The following is a 16,046-nucleotide window of genomic DNA, read 5'->3' as shown; positions in this document are numbered from 1 at the left end:
AGCAATATTGACGATGTATCAAGTGTTGAAAATCAGTGCCTCAAGTGCCTCAGGGCCTCAAAGTGCTGCCTCAAGGGCCTCAAAGTGGTGCCTCAAGTGCCTCAGGTCCTCAAAGTGCTGCCTCAAGTGCCTCAAAGTACTGCCTCAACTGCCTCAAAGTACTGCCTCAAGTGCCTCAGTGCCTCAATGCGTCACAAGGTTATCTGTGTTAAAGTTGATGCCGTGGTGTCAGTAAAATGGTACGGATATATTATTATCATATCGTCTCGCTTTACATATAGTAAGATGGTCAGAATTAAGATAGGACCCATTGAATTCCAAATGAGACAAAGTAATCATTGCATTAGTACAAAAAGCAATAAAAACAATTATCAATCAAATATACTAGCAGCAATGAACAAACTAAAGAAACACAATTAATGTAGGACAAAAAAGAAAACATCACTTTTCACTGATAATCCAAGAAAAACGGTTACTAATTTAGAAGCATTTTCTGTGGACGATGCTGGGACCAGATTCGTCATACTCCTGCTTGGAGATCCACATCTGCTGGAAGGTGGAGAGAGAAGCAAGGATAGATCCTCCGATCCAGACAGAGTATTTCCTCTCTGGAGGAGCAATGATCTTGATCTTCATGGTGGGAGGAGCCAGGGCGGTGATCTCCTTCTGCATCCTGTCAGCGATTCCTGAAAATAACCAGAAATAACCTGACTGTTCTTCATGTAAATAAACTCAGCAATCTTTTGATAGATTGGAACTATGTTGACAACATGCTCAGGAACTGTTCTGATTCTATGTTTTAGCTCAAGGGAGCATGTTGCAAGTAAATAGCTGGCTATTTTGAACCGTGTTCAACAGTCAATGCTTTGTACAGCAGGGTGTCAGAATTATTGGCGTGTTTGAAATGTTATGTGTATTTTATGATGAAATCAATATTTTTATTGTACAGCAGGGTGTCAGAATTATTGGCGTGTTTGAAATTTTATGTAATGAAATCAATGTTTTTCGACGGGTCATAACTTTACTTCTGAATATCGAAATTACAAGATTCAAAAACTGGTCTGTAGACAATCGTCTGAACTTTTTCTTAATTTCAGAATTTTGTGTTGATGTACCTCAAAACCCATAATTTAGGCCGTTATTTAAAGGGTCGATTCCATACTTGGTTAGATTTACGAAGGAGTAAGGGATTTATGTGTAATTTTTTCTGAAATTATTCTTTAGACTAAAGTGCACAGCTCTTTAGGCGATAGCGAAACATATAGAAAACTATCGATTTTATAAAAGCTCTCTTTCTCCTCTAACTGACGCAATAAAATATAGTCAGGCGGACTCATCCCGGAACTCAGGGGAAGCAGCCGAAGGCTTCAAGTCCAATAATCCAAATTTTTCTCTTTCGTCGTGATTATCGACGAAATTTAACTTTTTTCGGTCTTCATTTTTAGACTGAACTGTAGTATGAAGGATTATCTCTTGAATGATCAAGACTCCATAGGAAACTGACCCTCAGAAGTCAAGTAATGATCGTTTCTAAAAGCTTGGGTAAGCTAAAATTTTACGCAAAATTGTCTACGCGCCAATAATTATGAAACCCTGCTGTATAAACAAATATTAAGCAAAATTATGTTTCCTTACCAGGGTACATAGTGGTTCCGCCGGAGAGGACAGTGTTGGAGTACAAATCCTTCCTGATGTCAACATCGCACTTCATGATAGAGTTATAGGTGGTCTCGTGGATTCCGGCAGCTTCCATACCGAGGAGGCTAGGCTGGAAAAGAGCTTCTGGGCATCGGAATCGTTCGTTATTTACGCAAATAACCTGACTGCAAAGATGTTGAATTTTAGTTTAAAATAAGCTACATAATTATAAACAATATATTAACGCCTGAGTACTAAAATAAAGAGCATACGGTAAGCAGGGTCCACTTATTATTGTTCTAAAACTTTATCAACATACCCGTCGGGAAGTTCATAGGATTTCTCGAGGGAACTGGAACTGGCAGAAGTTTGCATTTCCTGTTCGAAGTCGAGGGCGACATAGCAGAGCTTCTCTTTGACATCCCTGACAATTTCCCTTTCGGCGGTGGTGGTGAATGAGTAGCCTCTCTCGGTCAGGATCTTCATGAGGTAGTCGGTCAAATCACGTCCGGCAAGATCAAGTCGGAGGATTGCGTGGGGTAAAGCATAACCTGTAATGTAATAAAATTAGATCAACTGAATTAATTCTCATTAAAAACAAATATTACAGCCTCATTAAAGTAAGCATTTCTTGAATAACATAATGGCTATGAATGAACTGAAGCTTGGAAATTTAAGTTTCGTTGCTTAATAACTGACCTTTATCATTTATAAATAAATAACTAACCTTCATAAATTGGGACTGTGTGGGAAACACCATCTCCAGAATCCAGGACGATACCAGTAGTTCGGCCGGAAGCGTACAGAGACAGGACAGCCTGGATAGCGACGTACATAGCAGGGCAGTTGAAGGTCTCGAACATGATTTGGGTCATCTTCTCTCTGTTGGCCTTTGGGTTGAGGGGAGCCTCGGTCAGAAGGACGGGGTGTTCCTCTGGGGCAACTCTCAGCTCGTTGTAAAAGGTGTGATGCCAGATCTTCTCCATATCATCCCAGTTGGTAACGATACCGTGCTCGATAGGGTACTTCAGGGTGAGGATACCTCTCTTGCTCTGGGCTTCGTCTCCGACGTAAGAGTCTTTTTGTCCCATGCCGACCATGACACCTTGATGTCTGGGTCGTCCAACAATGGAAGGAAAGACTGCTCGGGGAGCATCGTCTCCGGCGAAGCCGGCCTTGACCATACCGGACCCATTGTCCACAACCAGGGCACTTACATCATCATCCATAGTAGTAATTAGTTTTTGAAAACAGTAACGAACTCGAAATGATTATCAGTGAAATGAAATAAATAATGCCGCGGGATTGCTATAGCGCGCTTTTGAGAAATTCTTGGGAAAATTTGCACGACTTCCATATTTGGGCATAAATCGGTTCAAAAGTGCGCAAAGTTATTTTTATAAAATGTTCGTTCGCGTTTGAGCGCCTTTGCTGTTGCGCGCGGCATTCACGTTTATTATAATACGACATAAACGGATTAAACGGATTAAACGGATTAAACGTTAATTGGTCTAGAGAAGCCCTAACACTCCTGGCTTGACAATACAAGAAATAAGAATGAAATCATAACCTAGAAATCAGATACGAAAACCGTGAAGAAACAAATATCATAATTTAAGCTAAGTCTCTCGGGAAACGAAGTGCATCTATATTAACTAAGAATTTAGCAATCTCTTTTAAAAGCTTTGGTTGAGTGAATATGAGATCCATTCCCTCGAAGAGGTTGGTTTTAGCTTCAGGGCTAAGGCGGTCCCTGTTGTCTTGGTAGAGGGGGCAGGTTCTAAGCACATGAACCTCATCTTCAATTATGGGATCAAAGAAGGGTAACTCTGCCATGTACTCCAGAGTGTTCTTGTCCTTAGTGGAACATGTAGGACAGATACGATTTAGGATGTTGTTTCTTCTGACTTGTCCATGGCGTCCCGTTTCAATATTTAGGCGGTGAGAGCTAGTCCTTATTTGGGCTAGTCTTTTTGACTGGTTATATGGAAGATAGAGAGAGAGGTATTTTTCACAACCAAAACTTGATTTAATCGAATTGTAAAATCCAAGTTTTCTGTTGAGCTGTCTCTCTTCATCCCATTGCGTTCTAAAGCAAGAACGGAGAACATCTCGTTTCTGAATGGGTGATAGTTGCCTTTCGTTCGTTTCTGCCAGAAATTGATTCATCGACGTAATGCCGGAGTACCATGATAGGCCCATTTTCTTTTGTTCTGTGAAAGCATGTCGAACAAGGGCGTCCGATCCGGAAGTTTCCATGCTTTCTAGTCTTCGATATATATAATATAACGACTCTTTTCACTTTCAGACCAAAAATACAATTTAAACTAGTTGGAAAAAATTGCTGCGAATCATTTGACTAGATTTTTACAAGATTCGCACTACGAGTACGATGTACGAAAATTAAAAGGATTTTGCGAAATAATTGCCAAAGCTCTGCGTCCGTTTCGGTTTAGTTTTACAGTCTAATTCTACTTTAACCGCAAAGTGACAAAACTGTGGGATCTGCTAGATTCTAGAACACAAGTCCAAAGTCACAACCTGCAAAATGCTAATCGAGGACAATACCGGTACGATTTTTCGTGATTTTAAAAGTATAGAGAAGACATTCGATGTTCGACTCTAGGATTGTAGGTTTATAACCTACCTATGACCAAAATGCACGCCGAGTTGGACTTTGGTATTGGAACCGTCGACAGTCTTTGGACTTTGGAACAAATATATTACGAGTATCACCCGTTTACGTTAAACTCCAGGATTCTGCCAATATTAAATCTGCATCACAAAATAAAGAGTTGTGATTAAATTTTACAAATTAAATCTCACGGATTGTATAAAACAGTATGCATATGATAAAACAATTGAAAATATCTATCCAACGTCAAGTCAGTAGAATGTAAAAGACACACCGATTAATATCAATTAAATAATTACCCCATACTAGGCTCACGGATGGCGTGCTGAATCTTTATGAATTTATTATGTCTTAAAAGCTTAAGTGTTAAGTCTCATGATAAATGTCAGTCAAACTTAACAATTTTATTTGTTCAGTCTTCAGTACTTCAATCAGTTTCCCATGATTGTAACCCCCTTCTGAGCTCCCTTTCGCTGCAGAAAGACAACTATCTGCTGGTGACCGTACTTGTAGGCATCGTCTATAGGAGTGTTCTCCCATCTATCAACTGGGTTTATATCCACGTGACATTTGTCGATCAGGAACTTGACCACATCGAGCTGTCCTGTAGGTTAATGTTTGTTGAGTAGTGTCACTGTTTTACATGAACAGAATAGCAGTGCAGTACTGTTTTGGAAATACAACAGAATAATTGTTTAACGGAGTGATTATTTTACTAGCCTCCGCAAACTGCCAGGTGAAGAGCAGTCCTTCCATCGTAGTCAGGATAAGAGAAGTTAACTCCTTCTTTAAGGTAGCGGTATAGTGTGGTCATGGTTCCTTGGTAAGCAGCAAACAGCAGAATGAGACTCTGTTGGTCCTAAATGAAATAGTTTATAGCCAATGAAAACAAGAACATACAGGCGCATTAGAGTTCTTTTGCTGTACTATCTTATTCATAAGAAATGTTTAAAATAACGGAGTAGTTCGCTGTTTATTAGTCTCGTGATTGAAATACTGATAGTTGGATAATATCCGGTTGGACGAGACAAGGACAAGTGAAACAAGGAAGTTAGGAGTAAGGGCAAATTTTCGGCGTCAACGCCATCTTCAGGCTCAAATTATTTGTTATATAGTAGTGTTGAAAGTATTAAAACTAATACTTTCAACACTACTATATAACAAATTATTATCCAACTTATATCAGTAAATGTTTAAAACACTGAGAAAAACGCACAAACCTTGGTTTCATGGAAATCCTTTCTCCTAGGGTCCACTTTGTTTCTGGATCTGTCAGTGGGGTCGAACTGGTGGAAGACGAACCTATCAGTGAACAGCTTGCAGAACTGAACCCCCCTCACGGAGTTTCTGCTCCTATCAAGTCTGGGCGAGTAGATACACATTCCTAGCACATTGGGGATCACTACAATTAGCGCTCCTGACACGTTCGACTTGGCTGGTAGTCCGACCTAGGGATGAAGTTTTAGATAAATCTAAGAGCAGACTATGGAATACTACTGAATACTGACGGACAGTGCACCTTGATAGTGTCATAAACTTATCTAAAGATGAGATAGGGATAACATACGTATATTGTACTTGTGGGGAAAACTGTCTTACCTCGAACATGAACTCTCCGCTGTAATCGTTAACACCACAACAGTTCATCATGCTCAAACAATTTCTCACAGCTTCAGGGTACACCACCTTCTCCCCAGTCATAGGACAGAGCCCCCCAGATGCCAGGGTGGCAGCCATCACAGAAGCAGCATCACATGACATGTCTATAGCACTGAAGTGGATAAACAGCTCCATTGTCTGCTCTAACGAGTCAGCCTGTAATGGTTTGTTAGTTTAGCTGGTGTAGTCTAGCGGAAAGACATAATCACGCCAACTATGCTATAAGTAAAGATGTGGATCCTCGTGGGGAGGTGAGGCACATTTGTTTACTTTAATAGTAAGTACCTGCTCGGCAGAGGAAAGAGGTGATGCACATTTTGTATTATGGAACGCTTGTAACGCTTGTAACTCCTTCTTGTTACCCCCTTTGAAGGTCCCGAATAATTTTCTGAAAGAAAGCTTAAAAATAACCGAGAAATCGACCTTGTCATAAACTCATTTTGATGACTGTTCTTGCATTAATATTGCATGAGAAATCAATTTAACTAGCTATAAGCACATTAATCAGTCCCATTAGTTATTGTGAGCACCCTCATTCAGATTGCAATCACCCCAAGATAATCAATGCTGTAACAACCTGATGTTAAATTCGCAACTGTCTATTTTTAAAAACCTTTTGCCAATAAAGAAGTGTTTTAAATATATAAACTGCTTGTGAATATTTAAAATTTAGTTTATTGCTTAATAACAGATTATATTATAAATAATGAACTAACCTTCATATTACTGTTTAACCACATTCACAATCCAGACTACATACTCGGCCAAGCCGTTGAAAAAACTGGTGGACGTAGATTAGTGGCATTAGATTGACATGATTTTGCGGTATGCTTCTCTCGTGGTTTGTTGCGGAGCTTAGAAGACGGCGGGTTCCTCGGGCGCATATATCACCGTGACGAAGTGTATCCAGTTTCGCCGTTTTGCCAGTTAGTTAAGATAACTCGATAGGTTACTTTACGGCTTGTGTTACATTCTCTTGTTCATTCGTTGCACGGAAATCCTTTTTGTCCTCCCAAAATTTTTGGGACGAACAATGGAAGAAAAATGTTGTCTCGGGAAATTGTCTGCGTAGCTTAGTACCTACAATTATCAACAACGGGACTTAAACTATTCATGGAATAGTAATTATTTTTGAAACAGAACAACTCGAATGATATCAGAAATGATAATAATCCGCGCATCTATAGCTTAAAATAAAATTTGAGTTTCCCAGCCGCATTCAACTGTTCACCAACATAATGTATGTATTATAAAATGCGTCGCGTTGACACGCCTGCTGTTCCGCGGATAGTATAAAGCAAAATCAAGATCTTACTTCAGACAAAAAGCAATTTAAATAGTTGCGAATGCGTGCGTATCAATTGAAGTTTCATAATTTCACTACCATTACGAGACGAAAATAAAAGGTTTCGAAATAATTGGTTCTCGTTTTTTTTTTACATCTTTTAATAAGCAATAGTGAAAGTCAAAATGTGGGATTTGCAGAAAAACGATTTAGCGGAGACTCGGTGGTGGCGGATAATATGTCTTCGCACCGTATACCAATGCAACACGTGCTGCACGCGCGAAGGATTGACATTGATCAACTAGAACGTAAGTCAAACCTGTGTATCTGAGACAATACCGGCGCGATGTTTTAAAAGTATAGAAAGCATTCGTATGTTACTCTAATTATTTAACTACTATACAATACGCCAATTTGGACTTGGGCCGCGAGTTTTGGACTTGAAAATACTTACGATTAGTATCACCTTTACTAATAATTCTGAATTAACAGATACAATTAAGTTCACCGAGGCCAATTTGAAACAGAATAAATTTGCAAGCAGGTTGGCGGCCCAGAAAATAAGAATGTATAATTTTACAAATTAAATCTGCACAGGAATGATAAGAGCTTGATATGATTAAACATTGAAATTCTATAAGTAAATAGTAAAAATGTAAATCACATCCGCATAAACGATAAAAAAACTGGTCGGGCGGCAATCTTTGTTATTATGTTAAAGTAATTAATCTCATAAAAGTAACAACTACATTTATTTTTCAGTCCTCAAGAATCTCAACAGATTTCAAAGAACCCTTCTGACTCCTTCCGCAGACATTGGACACACACAAAAAAATGGGTATATCTGACATTGTCGTCAGGAACTTCATCGAGCTCCTTGGTTTGTTGTGAGTAGTGTCACTGTTATAATAAGATTAAAGCAGGCAGTAGTTTTTGAACTACCAAAATGTTAACTGGTGATTCATTTGCACTCCCACACTCAGTCATAGGTCCAGCCTGTCCTCGTTTCAGGATGAATCACTCCTCTAGCGTATACGTGTGGTTCCTGACAGCAGACAAACCCAGATTCATGGACCTCTGTTGTCCTAAGAATAGTTATAGCCCATATAAATCCATGAACCATCAGCCGCATAGCATCTTTTGCTGTACCTACAAAGAATGAAATACGGTGTGTCGCGTTTAATCTCGTGATTGGTACTTATTGGATATCCACAGTTCCAGACATGTAACCGCAGCTTATATACAGGCACATTTCTCGCGCAACGCATTTCAGTCTCAAATATTTGGTTATATAGAATTCTGAAAGTATACAATAACTGACATTGACATCTCTGTATACTTCAACCACTTATCAGGATAAACGTTTCGAAACTGAGAAAACGCCAAACCTGTAGTATAATCTTTTCCAGGCCACTTTTGTTTCTAGATCTGTATGGGTGAACACAACCACAGGAACATGTTGCGAAGAATAGAGTTTTGTCCTATCAATTCCAGTGACACATTTAAATTGAGGATCCACATTAGCGCTCGATGACACGTTCGACTCGGCATGACATAACCAAACTCAAGGGTGAAGTTGATAGAGCAACCTATGGAACAACGAACAGAGGGCCACGCCTTGATAGTCGTCATAAAAATCTAACGATCTTTCAGGGACATCGTATAACCGTATTGAAACTGTCTTCCGACATGATACTCCGTGTAACGTTCACACACCCACACATTCATCAGGAACAATTCGGGAACTGCTCGGGGACCCTCCCTCATGACATCGGACAGATCCCCAAGCTGCGCCATCACCCAGCGCATCACTGATGTCTAAGAACTGAGTGGACAAAAGTCCATATCTGCTCTCGAGTCAGTTCAATGGTAAGTTAAGTTTGCTTGCATGTATCTGAAATAATCACGAATCCAAATGTCCAAAGATTCATTTGCTAGGAAACCTTAATTGATAGTAACGATGTGAGGGTGTGACTGGCAGTTAAAGTTTACTTCAATCTAAATTCACTTCTTACAGGAATGCTGCGATCAACTTGGAAATGAACGTGAACTTGTAACTCCTTCTGTCTACGCCCGTTGGGATATAGCTTAAGATCCCGAGAATTGAGTTATTAACTCATTTGTGACTGTTCTCGCATTAATATTGCACTAAGTTAAGAAAACAGTCTACTTTTATTGTGACATATATTGTATCCAGACATTTTGATTTTAATCCAGCGATTGCTTTATTAAACTTTTGTCATAAAATTGTTTTAACGATGCTAGTATATTTTTAAGAAGTTTATGAAAAGTAAGATAGATTTATGATACTATTTTTGTTATCTCAACTTACAATTATAAATTATACCAATCCACCGAAAAGTTTGATAATAGTTAGTGGAGTGCGGAGTGATGTGTTTTGCGACTTAGAACACGTGAGGTCGAGTGGTATTTTAGTGGGATTATAGGGGATGGGACAGTTTTCATGACTATAGTGAGATGTATCTTTACCTTTGATGTTGGAGTTGGGAGTACACGTTGTAGTTACGGCTATTGTTAACATTATATGTTATTACTGCACGAGTGAAATCCATTTTCAAGATCTTTGGGAAAATAGAAGCCAATTTATGTTGGATAGATTGTGATTGATTTTTACTCCATATTATAAACTGAGTACCTTCAACCACAGGCAGGGAACCTACGTCAAGCTCACTTGACACGGACGTTTACCAGATTGTGTAAGGTTAAACCAAATGCTGAGGTCAACTGTTAATCCTTTAAATGGAATCTAAGCAGACGAAGACATAACGTGTAATTATGACAGCAAAAGCTGAAGTTCATATTGCTATGGAGATTAATAGTTCAAGTTTATGTCGGTATCAAGTTATTATCTATTAAATCGCTATAACAATACAGACTGTTTCAATATTGGTCCATTTTTTTACTGTACAACCCTAATACACATAAACGTACAACCTCTACCATATCCAGGATGCATCAAGAGAATAAAAACCCATGAGAATGAAAACCGATAAAATCGAACCTGGCAACTACCGAGCATCCCATCTGGCGAGGAGTCGGTGATTAATAAAACAAGTTCACAGAGTTTTTCGCAAGCGCCTGACCGTACGTTCGTCTAACCCCGGTCGCTAGTTTTCTGGAACGAATGCAACCTGGCCGTAACGGTCCCTACAAAGAAACCTAAAGTTTCTGGACCCTTGGCAGATTGTCCACCCGCAGATGTATGATTAACATTGGAGTCCTTCGACGAGGCCATAGGTTTTAAAAAAAAACGGGCGGCCCTAGTCCCGTGGAATACCTACAGCGACTCCACGTTCAACATGACCGGACAACAACTTTGGGAGTTGTCCTGACAGATAGTTCTTCGTCCTTGGGACCAAGCCGAAACCTACCGATCTTCGACATGATCAGCAAAAAGTCCCGAATGACGAGCCATTTCCTCCGTAGTAAAATTTTCAGCCTAATTCGCTTAGAGGAAGCACCCTAAGACATTTATCGTAAAATGTCATGCCGTAGTGACACATAAATGCGGAGCACCTAGAGCGGGATCATGTTGAACCGGCATTGGCATACCAATAAAGTGCTGTGGATTGAGTACTAATCACCAGGACGACCTATAAGTTCTCTTCGGAAACTCGTTTCCAGGACATCTGCTCTCATGACTCTATGAACGGTCCCCCACATGCTGTTATTTTAGAGACGGTTTAGGACAATTGAAGCGCTGCAGAACCGACTGCAACCCTCGTTTGTCGCCAAGCTGACCTCCACCTCTGCCGACCTGTGAAGAAACTCAGCTACGCAAAGGCCTTCCGACGTGTGCAGCAAGTGGTATGATCTAAAACTATCTGGACCTTGTTCCAAAAGTCATTACTTGAAAACATATGTCCACTCTACGGTGACGAGGTAATGTCTCAAGATAATTTTTTTACGGATGCTGCCTCAATTGGAAAACGGATGGCCCGTCGCTGCCACGGAAGCCCAGAGTCAATATTAGTTAAGTATCGGGCTGATTCAGTAGACCAATGTCTCTTATTTAATTACACAAGCACATTTATTAGTGCGTGTTAATTAAAATCGAAAAATATTGGTTAACGAAGTTCCATGAAATAAAGTCAAATTTAGTACGGTATTGGTGCTCAGAAAATTTTTTTACCACAATTTAATGCTGCGAAATGTTTGACGAAGAGCAGTTTTTTATAATTTTAGGAATTGGAGAGTAGCTTAGTATCATTTCCTTTACCTGAGAGACTTTGGAGATTTGTAGCGTACTAACCGCCGCTTTATCATTTATAATGGTGTATGTTTGACTGATTGTAAGCATTACTCAACCAGTTGAACCTGAATACGAGATTCAAGTGTTGGTAGTAAAAAAGTGCTAAAGGTAGTAGTTCTTGGACTAGGAGACAAGTTAATTTTGATGAAAGCCATCTATTGCTAGAGATCTATCAGTTATCCGATTGCTGAGATCGCATAAATGTGAACCTTTTTGCATTGTTCTCAGTTCTTACTGAAACCTAATTGACCAATCCAATTAAGCCCACTATACATGAAAACCGAGAACAACGAATAATCCTAACCAGGGATACAAAAGGGCTGCAGGTATAACCAAGTACATACGCGCGGTGAGTTCACGCCTAACGCGCGTGGGTTTCAAAAGCGGGATCCCTAAAAATGGGCCTGGTCACGGTTCCCTGATAATAGGGCTGTGTGGGCCTATAAGGGTTTCAAAAAGGGGCCTGTCACGTCGGAATCCTGGGTTTCCATGTCCGGACGAAAGTGGCCTGGGTTTCTCGTGTTACTGCCAGTCACTTGACTCATCAGAGTCCAAATGGAGCAGGTCAACGGTCTCAAGAAAGAGGCCATGTACTCTAGGGGCACCTAAAGGGCCTGAGTAACGGGTCGAAAAGGACCGAGAGTGAGTAAATCGCCAGATTTAGTCTTTACAACTCGAAGGAATCTTAAGGAAACTCTAAGTTACATGCGATAGAGCGGTAGAAATTGAAGCGATGTAGAGCGGATGGAAAATACTGCAACAAAACAAAACTACGCGGATTAACAAATTAAATTATGCAAAAATTGGACTTTCGGAAAAACATCCTCGGACAATATCTAGGATAGGGATGCCCCGCACACCGCATCCGCACCTAATTTAGTGACTCTCAGCTGCTCCTTGACATGTTGAGGAACGTGATGATCGAGGAGTGAACTATTTTCAGATATTTGAATGTATAATAAGTTTTATCAATTTTATCATCATTATGTGACGACTATTATTAATCATTGATTAAAAAACATAACTCACTCTTCAAAACTAACTTTACTCATAATTTATACAACTATAGCTATAAGTAAGTTGTGTGATGTTGCAGGTTTTGTAGTATTACTAGTCCAACATTTAGGTCATGTGATCGTTTTAGGAAACTTTCGCCCTTGTGTCATGTGATCGACCTCTTGACCGATTCCCCATTGCTAAATATCCGATAGCATATTGAAATTATTTATATTTGATGAATAATACTGTACTAATATTTACTTAACATATTATATTAGTATAATCAAACGCCTTTTAATTAATATTATCCCTTTTTGTACTTCTAGCTCGGTTACATGATTCCCAAGCTGTACTATAATTCACCCAGTGACTAAATCAACTATATTAGGAACTGAATAAGGATCAAAATGTATGTTGCTTGTTGCTCGTACTAACTATAAAATATCAATTTTGAGGTATAGGGAAATGATTATAGGTTCTGAAACCTAGTTAAATCGACTTTTCTTTCGTGCAATTTTAAGTCAAGAACAGTCATCAAAATGAGTAAACAACAACTGTCGATTTCTCGGTTATTTTTAACTAAGTCGATTTCTCGGTTATTTTTAAGCTTTCTTTCAGAAAATAATTCGTGACCTTCAAAGTTCAAAGGGGGTAACAAGAAGGAGTTACAAGCGATACAAGCGTTCCATAATACAAAATATGCATCACATCTTTCCTCTGCTGTCGCTGAGCGGGTTCTTATCCTTAAAAATAAACAAATGTGCATCACCTCTCTCCTCTGCTGAGCGGGTACTTACTATTAAAGTAAACAAATGTACCTCACCTCCCCACGAGAATCCACATCTATAGAATTAAACATGATATCTATGTGTTTCCATAAAACTCACGCTAGCCTCTTTGTTGAAACACCCGTTCTCTCGGAGGTAGTGCCCGATAGCGTACAGACGGTTAGAGTGGTCCTTCAGAGAGAGAGCTAGGGAATTGTTGAACCCGACAGTATCCTTCCCACAGAACCTGTAGAATAATTACAACTATAGTTTATCGAATCACCAAACTGCGATAATTCTGTCTCGTCACGTACCCATTTTCAAATGTATGCGACAAAGATTTCCTGGTATATGGAATGTAGTTTGTACGAAGATCTAATTTTCATAGTCTGTGTTTACAGAGTACAGACTATGAAATCGCAAGGAATTTTAAAGGAATGATTCTCCTAGCTCATATATCCTACCCAAATCTTAGTTTCGTGGTGTACCAGGAACTACTTAGAGATTATTCATTGTTATCCGACAAGTTTCAATCGCAAGGAATTTTAAGGAATGTGACAAATGACTTACTGTACACATTTCTTGTAGAAGTATTCAAATCTCTCAGAGAAGCAGAGACTGGGTTTCAAGAGGGAGGCTAGTGTCAGACCACCAGTGAGAAGGAGTGGGTTGTGGGGTTTCTTGTTCTTTAGGTTCAGGGCCTCTCCTTCTGAGCCACTCGGCTCCTTTCCTATGTATCTGTAGAGCAAATATACCGTCAAGTTAACGTCATTTTCAAGATTGGTGAGGTCAAATTATAGTATTGATTTAATTAACTTCATAGTACTGCAAGTGCACAGAAACTTACTCGTGGACATAGTCCACAGATTTCTCAGTGCATGTCAGAGCATACAGCAGAACTCGGTTCAGGTCCTGTATAGGAAATGGACACTTGGAATCACCGAAAGACAGCCTTTGTCCGTCAGTCGTACAAATTGATATCGCGTACTTTTCTGGGTCAACCTTAGCCATTTGCGGTGTGAGATCCGCCACCTGTACGTTTTTAGTGGTAAAATGAGAAAATGAGTTGAGAAGCTTGATATAAGTTAAAGCTATCTAACAGAAATGGGAGAAACCAAAAAATAACTCAGTTTTAACCTTGCCCTGTTTTAAGGGTCTGCACTCTTCGAAAATCTCCTTGATTATGGTTGAGAACTCGCCCCATTTTGGGATGATCAAATTTCCACAGAGAGCTTGTGTTATGAACACCATATTCGATGATAGACACCTGCAAAAAAGAAACTTATCTTTCTTAAAAAACGTTTATATTCGTTGGGAGATTATCCATATTTTTATCTTTTTAATCGAGCTAGGGATTAAATGGACCGAAGCTTAAAAGGGCGAAGTTTTGTTTTAAAATGACTTTAACTGTTACGATTTATTGATCAGCATTTCCTTCAAAATTTTAATTTCACGAGTGTTTCTCGATGGAACTCACTTCTTAAAGTCCTCCATGCTGAGGACCTCAGGTATGCTGTCAGGGTCCTGACCCAGAGCCTTTATCTTATCAATAGTGTCCTTAAAACGGGGGTCATGTAGAGGTCGCAGTCCGTTCTTGTTCAGCCCCTGAGGGTATTCGGACGGTTATACAGGAATCACCCTATATTGCAGATGAGTAAATAAACAGTCAAATTTACCTTAAACCAAGACTTCGCTCTTATGAAAAGTGAGGGAAGAACTAACAAAAGAAGTAGTTTCTTAAACCAATAAAATTGGTCAACACAATGTAGGTTTACTGAAAACATAATCTCACATGAAGGAACTTAGCAGTGGAGACATCAATACCGTCATCCTCCAGAAACTCAACCAGCAGGTTCTCGTCAATAGTGGTCCCAGCCACATTACTCACTTCCGACCTGGTGGAACTGTTACAGGTAAACTATATGACAGGGGTCATTGAGTTAAACTGGAGCAAGACAAAACACTGTACCTTCAAAAAGATGTTTGCATCGCTAAAATGTATGATAAGTGCTCATACATCTAAAAATGCCATATTGGTTAAAATCAATAACTCATTACTGGAGAGCAGAAGTGCTGGAATCTATTGAGTTCCCTCGAGGTCGTGACATTTCCCGTTAAAATAACACAAAGAGTAAACTAAAGGCAACCTGTTCAAAATAGTAGTGTAACTATATACCGAAAGCTGGAATGTGTATTGAACGCTTGAAATAATATTGACGTAGGCAGTAAAGTGATCCCTTCTTGATCTGGAAGTGCACTCGTAACTCAATAAATAACTCAGATGATCACTATAATCACTACAATCACACTTTAATTGAGTAACATAACCTAACCTGGTTAGTGGTTATTGAACGGACGTGGTACTTACTGAGCTCTGCTCGGCACCCCCAGAAACCCCCCATCTCCTAGTTCATTCTTCTGCACCATCAGACCTGACTTTGACTTGGATTTATTTTTACCCTTCACCATGATGAGAATTGTTCAAGAAGAAAACGCACAAAATAAATGGAAAATAGAAATATTAAAGTAGGAAGATGGTATGTTAAAACACATCTTTATTACATTAACAATGTTTCATGATAACGTGTTATTACTGAGAAGTGAAGGAACAAGATATAGCAGAACCAATCAGACAAGCGAGGAACCAACAACAGAGTTGTTGGTCCCGCCATATTCTAGAACTATGCCGCCATTGTTCTAGAATATGGCGGCCGATTCTGTGTGAACAATCATGGTCCGTGGGTAAGCACAACTAATTGAACAAATAACAAATGAGGGTATGAGGTGAAG

The 16,046-nt window shown here is 39.5% G+C and overlaps 2 protein-coding genes across 4 annotated transcripts; both read right to left on the bottom strand.

The window, feature by feature from the left end:
* Nucleotides 1-335: 335 nt before the first annotated feature.
* Nucleotides 336-2,944, bottom strand: LOC134816367 (actin, cytoplasmic-like). Its single transcript, XM_063825180.1, has 4 exons — nt 2,366-2,944; nt 1,958-2,189; nt 1,636-1,823; nt 336-686 (listed from the first exon to the last, which is right to left on the bottom strand). The coding sequence occupies exons 1-4, from the start codon at nt 2,865-2,867 to the stop codon at nt 481-483; spliced, it is 1,128 nt and encodes a 375-aa protein (XP_063681250.1). The 5' UTR covers nt 2,868-2,944; the 3' UTR covers nt 336-480.
* A 1,523-nt stretch (nt 2,945-4,467) lies between these two features.
* LOC134816370 (glutaminase liver isoform, mitochondrial-like) lies at nt 4,468-15,770 on the bottom strand. Of its 3 annotated transcripts, none has more exons than XM_063825190.1 (11): nt 15,625-15,770; nt 15,049-15,160; nt 14,734-14,861; nt 14,394-14,523; nt 14,104-14,288; nt 13,827-13,994; nt 13,377-13,503; nt 5,873-6,088; nt 5,494-5,721; nt 4,994-5,132; nt 4,468-4,877 (listed from the first exon to the last, which is right to left on the bottom strand). In XM_063825190.1, exons 1-11 carry the CDS (start codon nt 15,723-15,725, stop codon nt 4,705-4,707), a joined length of 1,707 nt encoding a protein of 568 aa, XP_063681260.1. In that variant the 5' UTR covers nt 15,726-15,770; the 3' UTR covers nt 4,468-4,704. The 3 variants fall into 3 exon arrangements, with proteins under 3 accessions (XP_063681260.1, XP_063681261.1, XP_063681262.1); XM_063825191.1 differs by having other exon boundaries at nt 15,049-15,151; XM_063825192.1 differs by lacking the exon at nt 15,625-15,770 and adding an exon at nt 15,315-15,488 and having other exon boundaries at nt 15,049-15,151.
* Nucleotides 15,771-16,046: the final 276 nt, after the last annotated feature.

Source organism: Bolinopsis microptera, chromosome 6 (assembly GCF_026151205.1).
Source record: "Bolinopsis microptera isolate Bmic1 chromosome 6, MBARI_Bmic_1.0, whole genome shotgun sequence".
Lineage (NCBI taxonomy): Eukaryota > Metazoa > Ctenophora > Tentaculata > Lobata > Bolinopsidae > Bolinopsis > Bolinopsis microptera.
This window is presented reverse-complemented; position numbering and strand designations above follow the sequence as displayed.